Source organism: Anneissia japonica, unplaced genomic scaffold (genome assembly GCF_011630105.1).
Source record: "Anneissia japonica isolate Jap-2015-1 unplaced genomic scaffold, ASM1163010v1 scaffold724_len3256291_cov202, whole genome shotgun sequence".
Lineage (NCBI taxonomy): Eukaryota > Metazoa > Echinodermata > Crinoidea > Comatulida > Comatulidae > Anneissia > Anneissia japonica.
The window spans coordinates 2,199,319-2,212,922 of NW_022744966.1; the positions used below are offsets into that span (position 1 = coordinate 2,199,319).

General features: G+C 32.5%; 1 protein-coding gene across 1 annotated transcript in view; it reads left to right on the forward strand.

Annotated features, from left to right (window-relative positions):
* LOC117119801 overlaps positions 1 to 7,527 on the forward strand; it is a gene marked incomplete in the record, with an annotated part of 19,344 nt that extends 11,817 nt beyond the window's left edge. The window contains 10 exon segments of the mRNA XM_033264717.1: positions 39 to 106; positions 532 to 595; positions 1,185 to 1,266; positions 1,654 to 1,701; positions 1,957 to 2,004; positions 2,297 to 2,453; positions 3,231 to 3,294; positions 3,542 to 3,673; positions 3,921 to 4,028; positions 5,190 to 7,527. Coding sequence (XP_033120608.1) covers positions 39 to 106; positions 532 to 595; positions 1,185 to 1,266; positions 1,654 to 1,701; positions 1,957 to 2,004; positions 2,297 to 2,453; positions 3,231 to 3,294; positions 3,542 to 3,673; positions 3,921 to 4,028; positions 5,190 to 5,378 — 960 coding nt within the window.
* Positions 7,528 to 13,604: the final 6,077 nt, after the last annotated feature.

Below are 13,604 nucleotides of genomic sequence, written 5' to 3' on the forward strand. Positions count from 1 at the left end.
TATTTTTTAGTATTTCAAAACTTTTTTTTTAACTCTAGGTTCAGTCAATCAGTCAGCATAAGGCAAGAGTTATTTTTCTGATGTCAGATCATCAAAAATGCCCTAGGTGAGCTTGTCATTCATTTTATCAAATTGTGTTCAGATTCCCTCATTTCTATCCATTCCTTTGTACATTTTATGTTACAGTATATATTCTTTATTTATTCATTTTTTTATTTATTTAATTGATTTATAATAAAGTGGATAAACACTAAAATAAGTAAGGAAATTTTTACTTATGTATTTTCGAAAGATTTGCTTGCTACTTATAAATATATTTTTATGAATTTTACATATATATTCCTGTATTTTGTTGCATAATATAAATATGCAGTTGTTTTAAAATTAAATTCTTTTTACTTATGTATTTTTTAAATTATTGCCTGCTACTTATAAATATATTTTTATGAATTTTACATATATATTCCTGTATTTTGTTGCATAATATAAATATGCAGTTGTTTTAAAATTTAATTCTTTTTTTTTTTTCAGTTTTCCAATAAAAAATGCCAAAACGCTAAAACCATATTCTTGTCCTGAGCGAAGTAATTATATTGTAAGTCTGTTTTTATACACTTTATCATGCTAGCCGTATTTACCAAAATACCTTCTGAAACAGATCCTCATCTAAGGGTAGTAATTGTTTGTACATAAAAAGAATGAAGTAAGACTGCAAAAAAAAAAAAAGATAAAAGATTATATTTTGTTAAAGATTATACGGTCATCTTGATAGCTCCATCAGCAAGCTGATTGTGGCTTACTTAGTCACAGCTGGTCACTGTAACTAGCCAGTAGATTATATCTAGTGTCACTATTAAGGTCTACATTGTTATGCAATCAAAAGTGTTGGGTGCTGCTAATATATATTATGTTCATCAAAATATATATGAAATTGATTCTTTACCAAATAACAAAGGTAATTGACTGTCTACATAGATATTTGCATATTAATTGATCTCAAAACAGAAATATGGTGTCTCCATGATATAATCTATTTTGTTATCTATAAAATACAATGTTGGTAACACACATGTTCTTGTGTGAAGCCCTCCATTTTGTAGCCAGATTCATATATACCAATTGTGTAACCATTCAGCTTACACTCTAGACACACTAACCTCATTTAACTTGATATTTTGGTATAGGAAGAGGCATTGAAGTTTGAAGAAACAAATAGCGAGTTTTTAGAGGTTATTCAGAAAGCTGATGATTATCAAGAAGAAAGAGGTTTGGAAGTCTTTAGTTTTTGAGTCACTGGCTTCTTCTTGTTCTTTTAACTTAACTATTGCTGTACACATTCTTACAACTGCCAATTCTGAATTTAGGAATTGATTTTCTATGTCTTTCGCATTTGAAAATTGGTCAAATTTTGTACTTTTTAAATATTTTTGAATGTTTTATTGTGATTTTTTATTGTATGCTCCCTGTTATTGGTGTTTATGTTCTTAGGGGCGAAATGAAATAGATTAAAAAATTTAATTAAAATTAAATTGAATTAATTAATTGTACCAGGGAACAAATTCAGAATTAAGCTGTGAGTGTTCATCGTGGGAATGGATACCAGCACGCTATAATGTGCTTGATATTGTAACTGTATATTTTTGTTGTTTACAGTCCTAAGAAAGAAAGACCTGAACAGGACTCCGCTACAGGATCAGAAATGTAAGTCACTAATTCTAATTCAAGTTTTCTGTTGAGTGAAGAAACTTGTGTCATTCCAGCGTGTGCAGTATAGATTGGATCTTAACATATTAGATTGATCATATATAAATTCTGATACTGTGAAAGGAATTGAACCCAGAACCGTGGTAGTGGAAAGCAAACAACTTCACATCCAAGGTATTCTACTTCACTAAATTTCTTTTTCTGTAACCAATTAGTGCTTTTAATATTATGAGTGTTTTTGTTTTTTGACAGTGCTAAGAAATACAGACATATTCCAGACTCCTCCACAGGATGAGAAAGGTAATTCTCAAGCTTTTATTTTTAAATTGTTTAAAATTGTATTATTTAGGCACATGCCAAGGATTACAAATAGCAGTTAATCATTGTCATATTAGATGGCAATATCTTCACATGACGCATGATGCTCTACATAAACTAAGTCTCATTAGAAGGCAGGCATTTTAACCACCAAGCTCCACTCTAAGTAAAGATGTTTCTGTAATTCCAGTTCAGTTAAAACAGTTATAGTTTCCTTCAGTATTGAAGGTGAATATCAACTATGTAACATTAAAATGTGTGGTCATTTCACCAGCCTCAAGTACAGAGGATACATTGTACTTTGATGGGGTCCCATCACCAGCTGAGGGACCGCCCATCGATACCTTTTCGTCTGGAGAAGGACTGCTAGATGATGCTGTAGAGGTAATCAGTGAAAAAAAAGTGACTGAGAATGCAGATATTACAAAAAAGTAAGTTCTTCGAATATGTTTTAACCAGTATTTAATATTCTAATTAATTTCTATTTTTGTTTTCAAAATGTTACTGTTTAATAGTTTTTCTTCTATCATTATTACTAGGTGGTCGGTAGAGGTACTAAGAGAAAGAAAGACAATACATTTTTAAAAATTTATTTAAGATTCAAGTACAGTTAATGAATTCATTATAGATATCTCAATTCATTTTATTCACACTTGTAAAAACAGCTTATAAATAAGTAGAGGTACAACCTAATAAAGCAAAGGTAGGCATGAACAATTCAATTGATCTATAAATTAGATAGACTATAAAAATTTGAAAATAAGAATGATATTATTTATGTGTTTGTTAAATGGCAAGAAAGATGTTTTGTAATTGTACAGTACATTAAACACGAGATAGGGTCAGGTTGTTTTGGGTGGGCTTTCACCCCATTACAAGAATACAGACAACAATACAAGAATACAGACAACAGTAGGCCTACAGGCAAGTTGATAGGAGCACTAGCCTCAGTGGCATTCTATGGGGTGCATGTATATCTCACCTTAATTCTCCAACAAGCACTCCACTTAAACATCACGCCATCCCACCGCACCTTTGCCCCCCCCCCCAATTTCAAGACTTCTAGATACACCTCTGAATAGCCTACAGTATGCATTACATAACCATTGATAAGTAGAGGTGAACTTAACCCAGCTGGATACTGAGTATGTTCATGTTTATGAGCTCCACATCAGTAGTCTACATTTTTATTTCCGCTTTTTTATCAGGAAACTAGAGTATGAGAAAAAAGGACAGCGAATTGCTAAGTACATAAAGAAATCTAAAACTAAGGTGAGTTAATTTGCTTTTATAAAAAGTCTGGTATTTAGTAACCTTATAATATTGTTGGGATCTTGCTGATTTCTTAAATTTCACCGCTTAGCAATAAAAGGTTCTTGGCAACCAGTAAATGCTTAGCAACCAAAAGGTGCAATATTCTGTATGCACAGTTCTGTACTACATCAACCCATGTATTTATTATTATTATTAATTGTCTTTAAATGAATCTTAAGTGTTTATCCTGATTGACTGTTTGCAGGACCATCTGATCAAGATTTTTACAGGAACTATCAACACTGAGAGACATAACTTATTCCATCATGCGAATAAAATGGCACGTGCTAAACTTAATAACTTAGGGGGATATGGCCCTATTCTTGCAGATGATCTGGTATGAATATTTGATTTTTTTGGTATATTAATGTATTTGAATTTCCATGCTTAGCCACATTACATTTTTTAAATTGCTGTTTTGAGTACATTGTACAATGAATATTTTCTTCTTTGTTCTTTATTGAATATTTGTCAATTTTTCATATTTTGTTAATTTACTTTAAATTTATTATTAGCCTATTGGAGATTGTCTATTGATTATCTTTCTGTTAATATTTTATCCTGTTATTTCTGTTTACTTGTAGCTTGATGAGATATTTCTCCATATTAAAGGAGTGTTGGACGAGTACTGTAGGTCAACTGGCTACTCTGATGCTGGACCTTCTTATATTCTCAATGTTTCCATTCCAGAGGTAGGTTAATGGTATTCCTTTATTAATGCATCATAGTATGTGATGGTTCGTGTGTACTATAAAGAGCCCAGTAAATCATTTGATACAAGTATTGATATACCCCGGTGTACTGGTACAGACAGCCCCTGTGGTGGACGGTGAGAGTTGCTGGTAATGGTTTACTGGGTGGCATAGACATGAAGGGACCCTAAGGGGCGATGGAAGTCACTGAACAAGCTACTAGTCCACACATCAAGCACCACAAGCATTTAGTTTGATGGATACCGGCGCTTATGCCAATCTACACTGTTGTTATTTGCGTGCATTTTGTACATAAATTTCTTTTTACGCTGGTTTTTATGTGGACATAGATTTTGTTGAATGGATCAACATGACTGACCGATTTAGAGTTTGATAAGTTTGCAAAGGCATGATGGTGATACAATGGCGTATCTAGAAGTCAGTTGAGGGGCGCTAATTCGCAAAATATTAAGAGATTCTCAGTTCACAATTGATTTTGTAAGAAAAATTGGTGTACTTTTTGATAATCACTTAGTTTACTCTGCATAATTCTACAACCTGCTGCAATCTATTTATTTCTACTTAAGGAAAATATTTATCTATTCATACATCCAAGAAGGTGTTTACTCAGTTAGGCTTTCATGTCTTGACTATTGTAATGCACTTCTCTATGGCTGGCTTGCTACATAAACATTCATCAACTTCAGCTTGTCTAGAACACAGCTGCAAGAATTGTTACATTTACCAAGAAGCCCTGTTCTTAAAAAACTACAGTGGCGCCTTAAGTTAATGAACGCATTTCAAGATAATGCTTATAACATATAAGGCACATTTCAGATATTCACATTTGCCGCCCCTACATTATGGAATGCCCTACCTTTTTAATCAAAACCTCATCTTCTGTCAATATCTTTGAGAAAAAGTTAAAATCTTACCTCTTCTCCGTCTTGTACTAAATTTTCTGACACACAAGTAAATTGTAGTTTTTTTTCTTTTTTCCCATAATCTTACATTTAAATTAATGTTACTTAACTTCAGTAGTAATGTGCACAAAGAATAAATACTATTGTTATAGTACATTGGATACTGGCACTATACAAATGCATGATTGATTGATTGAAGCAATTGATGATGAGAATGGTTAAAACTTATATCTTACAGGCCATCATATTTGCTATACAAAAAACAAGACGTGTTGGGAAAACGAAAGCAGAGGACATCTTTTTTAAAGAGCATACAGAGGCAACAAAACTTGAAGGTGGTACAATTCCCAGAACCATCCTTGACAAAGAGACCATGAAGAGGACTATGAATCGGGCATACCGTAAATTAATGTCTAATCTGTCTTGACAACCCCTATTTTATCAGTGCAGTTTGGTTTGTCTTGACAAAAAAGGTTTTATGTTGCACTGATGAAACAGAGGCAGCAAAACTTAAGGGTGGTACAATTTCCAGAACCATCCTTGACAAAGAGACCAAAAAGAGGACTATCAATTCGGCATACCGTAAAATAATGTCTGATCTGTCTTAACAACCCCTCTATCAGATAGAGCATTTTGATTTGTCTTAACAAGATCTTGTACTGATAAAACTGCTTGAGCATTGTGTAAATTATTGTCATATCTTGACTATCGCCATTCTAACACTGATTGCTCAAGCATACTGTCATACTGTAACTTTTGCCTGGTTTCCATAAAATCACTACACCCAATCGCTGACAGTTGCGACTCTTGGTGGCAATTTATGAATGCGCTGAGTATTGGTGATGATGCCTTAGGCTAACTTTTGTAGGGTTACCCATACACTTTGTGTATATTTGTAGTCTTAAAGTTACGGTTTAATTATGAAAGAATGTATTGTTTGAACAGCCAGGACCTATGCATTTGTTTTCTCATTAAATTCCTTCATGCTTTTGTCATACAAAATACTGAAAATTTGATATGCAGTGATTTATCAAAAGTTTGGCATCATTGCTTGAGAAAATCAAGCATGACAATCGTTGAGAAGCTGATGATGTTTAATGAACTCAGAGGATGATTCGTCTGCAACCAGTCAGAAAAGTTAAATTTGATTTAACTTTTCCTAACTTTTTATCAGATAAATCAAGGGGCCTTGATTTCATCAGGGGCAGTCACATAGCGATTTTATTGAAACCAGGCTTGACTGTATGCTTGACTTAATGACTGTGTGCTTGACTTGATGACGCTGTTTTATTTTTCTATACAATATTTATTATTGTGCAATTCAAAGTGTTTTAATTTCTAATGATTTTTGAGAGGATTTTTATTTAAGCAATGTGAATTTCATTTTGTTTATTAGATCTTAATTTTAAAGTACTCTACTACACCTTGCTTTATATATACCATTGTGCCTTTTTTGATCTTGAGTCTGTATCAAAGTTTTGCCATCTTCATTGTATGCATATTGATAAACATTCATATTTTACAGCCTCATCCACTCCCTTAGAAGTGTTAATAGTCCATGATAAATACTCTCAATTATACAACCTTCTAACAGGTAACCCTATATATTGCTAGCTGGGCAGAGATTAAAATGTGAATTAAATGTCCTCACTCAGCAATACATTACCACACAAGTGGCACAATGACTTTTGGGTTATTGCAAGCAGTTTCAAGATAGTTGCCAGATTACAGTTTTAGGAGTTGACCCAAGGGGTTGCCAGGTTATTGCAAACATTTTCATTTATTGATTTGGAGGTACTGCCAGGTTATTCAAAGTGTTTTTTCAATGAAGTCAGTATTAACTAGGTATTATTCTATGATATGTGCTATAAAATAGATTATATAAGGTACAGTACTTTCAATACTGATGAGACACAATGTAATCCATGGATTATATATAAGTTACTTTTGAAACTGATGAGATACTGAATGCCAGTGTCATTAATGATCAGACAGTGAAGCGGTGAGGTGCCCCTTATTCAGCTTTGAATTCCTAATTCTACCCCAGGTGCTGCTTCACTGGTTCATGTAGTCAGATAAGCCTTGTTCCCTCTCTGAAATTCAAAATGCACCCCAGGTGATTACAGTACATCACAACATGTACTTAAAAGTTTCAAGTTGAGCAAGTAAATCTGATTTTGAGTGTTGCATGGTTGTTAAAAATAACACATTAGTTATATAATTGACTAGTAGCATGTTGAATCATTAAATGATGTAGAATAACTTGGCACTTTCAAACTTTTGCCATTAAATATTATTCAGCAGTACTGAAATCTCTATGCAGAGTTAAAATAATCACATTTTGTAAAATAATTTTTAACTTAATTGTCCAGACACAATGTATAACTGTACTATATAAAACAATATATTGATATCACGATCTGCATAAAAACAAATGTGAAAACCATAAAAGATTTTGACTTAAAATGTTCATTACATGTGTTGTTTTAGCCATTGTTAAACTTTCCAATAAATTTTTTTGTGTGCTGCTCTTTTATTTTGGTTTACTATTTTCTATTAAAATGGCTTCAAATTTATGAATTCTTGATTCTTTGATTTGTCAGTAGCAGTGTAATGGAGAAAATGATGTTTAATTTTTTTTATACTTAAAAAATTCATTAGAAATACTGTAGTACTGTACTTTAAATTTCTAAAACATCTCAAATTCTAAAACATCTCAAAACTGCTTAAATTAGCCCTAAGTGTCCCAGTTTCTCTAGCAGTTTCTAGTTCTCACTGCAATGGCAGTTTGCTGACTGATGCGCTTGTTGGATATGGTGCACTTTTTAGAAGGGTAAAATGATTTACACACTGATCAGCGAGTTATTTACCATAAAACTTAAGAGTAAGAACTATGGTATTAAATAACCCCTCCCTCCTTTACAACAAATTCAACCAAAAGCATTGCATGGGAGTGTTCAGCGTATTTAAGGTCCTGTGTAGATTAAACAGCAACTACAAAGAAAGAGGAAATCCTGTGTTAGTGCCACACCCTATTACAAAGGCCTACTTTACACATACAGTAATAATAATATAAGCCAAAGAAAAACAGATTGAATCTGTACAGTTGCTTTAAAGCCATCTAATTGTAACAATTATATTTACCGCAGGACAAGCTAATCAATATTCCAGGGCATTGTTCACGCGTCGATTAAATGGAGCTACACAAATCCACTTATCACCACCATGTAGCTTTAAAGTGCCTGTCCTGCATAATCATGTGACCACCTATTAGCATGAGCCCACATCAACCCTCCTAATCTATTAATCTTACTTTCTCTGTAAAACATTATAAAATATCAAGATTGTTTGCATTTTATTTATATTTTTAAAATAAAATAATGGTACTGTTTTTAAAGTTACTTAGGACATAAGTTTTAATACTGTACAGTAGAGAGTTTTGGATTTTCTGCTTAAATGCACGCAACAAAAAACATAATATTGGCTGTATTAGACTGGTCATTCTTCGTTAAACTATGCCCACCTGCGCAGCGGTAAAATCCTACATAATGAAGACAACAGTAGAATAAAAAAATCTTTTAAATACAAAATGGCTGATAGTTACTGCGATACATAGATTGTGGCACTATGGGTTTTTTTGTAAAAAAATGTTTTCATCTATTTTTTAAATTCTGTTAGCCTACAATTATTTCTTGACTTCAATGTGGGTAAATATAATTTTTATTTTCTGAAATTTAATCTAAATTATATTAATGCAAATGTTGCTGATAAATGGACCAATCGGCCATATTTTTTTTGGTCATGTGCATAACTTAACGGCGATTAACGCATTCTGGTTACGTTAATTTTCATTGTCAATGAAGTCTATTTTACGAAACAGTAGAATGAAAATAATACTCAACAAAAAATTGTACTTGACGAAATGAACCAGCCGAATAAGCCCAACGTAATTCATGCATTATAATTTATTACAATCTGAAAATCAAATAGAGTACTTTTAACTTTTTATGAATAATCATAAATATAAATGAATATTCATGAGCTACAACATAAGGATCTGTGTGTTTTATTACAATATAAAAACAGTTGACAAACACGGTAGTTTCAACAAAGTAAACAACCGTTTTTACACGAGCAATTTACGAAAACAATGCAGAAAATCTTCTATGCTGGTGGGCGTATTTTTTTAGTGCCCACAGAATTCAAGATATTTTTAAGTATATATTACAATTTGCTGTATAAAATGTGATTTTGTATCTACTGGGTCTGTTAAACTTCTTTAAATCTAGAATTATATTAATAACAATAACAATAATAAAGCTACACTTTATCATTTTTCAAAATATCTAAATACAGTATTTAAAAATACAAAAAAAGAAGGCAATTTATTAGACATGTAAAAGAATATGATTCAATAATGCCATATTTACATAAGTAATCACAACTTCTTCAATAATTATATCTGCAATTATATTATAAATTTCTGTATTTTCTTCTCCATATATTTTAGTTTCTGACATCCCAATTTTACATTTTTTATAATTCATAAAATGTTTTAATCAAAGTTACAGGTTTCTGACATTCATGGTTACATTTTAAGTTACAAATTGCAAATCATTTTAATTTAAATTGTGAAACTTTAAATCACGAATTCACCTTGAAGCGTCACATGATATAAATTTTATTTTTAACAGAATAATTTTGTTATCCAATTTTATAAATGTATTTATTAGTCAATTATGACATCATATTTAGGTCATTAAAGTAAAGGCTCCTTTGGGGCTCTATTGAGTCTAGGATTTTTTTGCTTCAAACATTTTCAATGGGAGGGGGAGGGGGGTAAGAGTTTTTTTGGGCATACATCCCCTAGATACGCCTACGCCACTACAACAATGCTCTCTAAACAGTACACTAATTTCTTACTATTTATTCAACAATTTTCAAGTGCTTGCTCACAGCAAGCCGACAATGCTGTACATGTACAGGTATAGCCAATACGTAATACTATATTTTTCTCTAATTATTTTAAACACCTAAAATTAGCAACTATAATTATATAAAATAATTCTATAATAAAAACAATAATGAATGAAATTAAATTGTTTTTGCAAGAGTTACAAAAGTTACTACTGTTAGAAAAGACATACTACCTATGATGAAACATGGAAACCTTCAATATAGAAATTGAATTAAACAATTAAAGAACTAAATAATGTATCAACAACAAATGAAGCATGGATCAAAACAACTGGGTTCTTGCTGAATAACACACTTCTTACTTTAAAAATCATTAAATCGATTTACCAGCCTTATGCATTTTTTTCAAATTTTAAATATGTTATTAATAAGCAATAATAATAATTACGCAATTCAAATATTACAATTTATTTGTTGTTTTGTTTTTTTCTTCAAAACAGGCAGCAGTATGTCTTTAATGTTTCTACCATTACCCAAGATACTAATGAGGCAAAAAACCCCAGTAAACCCAAAACAACTATACATAAATAAAACTCTTTTTTTAAGCAATGAAAAACTCATCCTCAAATATAATAATTGCACAATTTTGTCAATCACAAACTTGTCTTAAAATGTCAAAATAATTTCCATTTATAGAAATTATAATCATGTATACCATGCATTGTTACACTGGCTCAGACTCTCAACCCTGAGGGGGTTGGGATCGCAGTGGCATATCTAGCAATACTAGCATAGGAGGCTCTTTAGGGGGGAACTGCCGTAGATATGCCGCCGGGGGTTCAAAACCCTCGCTGTGCAAATCGCTTGTGTCCTTAGGTAAAACACTTTACACAATTATATACCATAGGAAATAGTAGGAAAATGATAGAAAATTATTGATAAATAATACTGTATATTCATAAGAAAATTAAAGAGAATTTTTCTACTGTAAACAGAATGTGATAAAATTACTAAAAAAAAAATAGCACATGATTTCTTTAAATTAGAATTAATAAAAAAGCATACTAAATAAACATTTACTCACGAAGTGAAGATTAAGAATACTTTAAATTATATTGCAACGTCACCAAAAAAAAATTGGAATGTTTTATAAATAAATGGTAGACATGAATATTCATGATTACAGTAAGTATCACATCATCAATATACATTACTTACAAAAATTTGCATCACTATCTTACATATGCATCAGTTGCATTATTTAGTTTCACTGGATTGTCTTTCCTGCAGTATAGGCCCACAATAAAATAAATCTTGTACATACAACTCCTTAGTTCAATTATCATTAATGCTGAAATTCCTCACCCAATACAAATTCTGAAGAAAGTGATGCAAGTTAGTGTGAAGAATATTTTGGAATTTATTTCTGATGTCTTACCTCACTTACATCAGAATGAATCTCATTCTTACTCTACAAAGGTTAGAGAGAAATTAAAAGCAACGAATAAATTGCCAATCAAGCTGTTTAAATAGGAATACAGATTAATGCTATCATACGGTAATACATATCAAATACTGGTCTTTAGCACCATGTGGTAAATCTCCAATCCTACGCATTTGTAATAATACATTAGTGTAGGAAATTTCTAAACATAATTTTACATTTGATGCTATCTATGGTACATACAAGTTCTATAATATGAGGAATAATTAAATGGAAGAAGGTGTAAATAACATCTATTCAAGAAATAGACAAAAGCATCACATTTGGTTATCATCACATGTCATTTTGATGTCCTCAACCTACAGTATTCAGAACAAATTAAATGTTTGAATTGTATATCATATCACATAATAAACAACATTAACATTTTTGTTTTTTAACATATAAAATATTTTAAATAACTATCACAAGCCTCTTCTTTTTCCATTATTTGGAAAATTAAGTTTCAAAACACAGTACTTACATTCTTTTTAACAGAAAAAGTAATTGTGGTCATCAAAATTTGTGAATATTTTATTAAATTTTCTCAAAATTTAAATAGAAAACAGTAACAAGTTAAATCCAAACGAAAATGTAGAAAAAAATATGGTTGATTATGAACTGATCAGTTGTTACATCATACTCTTCATTATATGAGAGTAGTATTACCGTCTAAAACTACAGTACAATTTAATTTAATGAATTTATCAATTTAATACAACATTATAGAAAATGGGGCAGAGAGCAAGGGCAAGGCAATAACTGAATGAGTGAACACACTATTATAATACAATGAAAGAGTATAAATAGAACAAGAGAGCAAAGTTCGTAAAAACGTCACGCCTGTGTAGGACTCCCACTAGCGGTTGTATGTTCTTTTTATTACCCAGTGCAGCGCTGCGCAGCGCGGTAGAAGTACGCCCGCTATAAAACTCAGTAAGCAGAAAACAAAAGTACAGCATCTTGTGGAGAACAGACAAACCGACCATGCGCGGTGGAGTACTGGGTAATAAAAAACATACAAGCGTTAGTTGGCGTCCTACACTAGCTGCGTAGGGCGTATCGTTTTTTTACGCTCTCAATGAGCGTTGTTGGCTCTCTTGTTCTATTTATGCTCTTTGATACAATCTATATTCTTAGAACATTATGAATAGACATTCTCAGGGCAAGTATCCTATGGGCCATACAGGGTTTGAATTTCCTTAAAATGCTCCATCATCAAATAGCTGCTGTGGGCTGTGGCTTTACTGCAGCAATTTATTCTTCTTCTACAGCAACAAGCTTGGTAAATTGTTTTAAGAATACCGTAGGCCTATTCTATAAATGTAAGTGTATAATCCATTGCTAGGCCTGGATCAGGCAACTCGACAGTAAAAAGCCTGCTTTCGAGCCTGGGATTTACAACAGCAGTGGAAGGCCCTTTCTACAGCAATTGCTGACGGTGCTGTGGGGAAATTTGTACCCTGGCCAAGGAGATTATTCATTCAAAACTAACAAGTAAACTGGATCATATTTGCATTTACAAGTTCAAAGGGTTACAGTATGTAGGTTGTGTAAGTAATTTTTTTTTCTTTCTAGTTGTTTATCAAAAATCATCAACAAAACAGTCAAAAAAATACAAAATTAAAATTCCTTTTTTGGGTCATATTACCACATACATTTACCAAAATATACCGTCTTTTAAGTAAGAATTTTATAGGCTGGACTTGTGGATGGTAGGCCTATCCGGGGTTTGACAGGCTGCAGTTGTTTATTTATAGGCTGTACTTGTGGATGGTAGGCCTATCCGGGGTTTGACAGGCTGCAGTTGTTTATTTATAGGCTGTACTTGTGGATGGTAGGCCTATTCAGGGCTTGACAGGCTGCAGTTCATTTATAGGCTGGACTTGTGGATGGTAGGCCTATCTGGGGCTCAACAGGCTGCAGTTGTTCATTTATAGACTGGACTTGTGGATGGTAGGCCTATCCGGGGCTCGACAGGCTGCAGTTGTTCATTTATAGGCTGTACTTGTGGATGGTAAGCCTATCCAGGGCTCGACAGGCTGCAGTTGTTCATTTATAGGCTGGACTTGTGGATGGTAGTCCTATCTGGGGCTCAACAGGCTGCAGTTGTTCATTTATAGGCTGGACTTGTGGATGGTAGGCCTATCTGGGGCTCAAAAGGCTGCAGTTGTTCATTTATAGGCTGTAGTTGTGGATAGTATGCCTATCTGGGGCTTGACAGGCTGCAGTTTTTCATTGGTCAATTTTTCA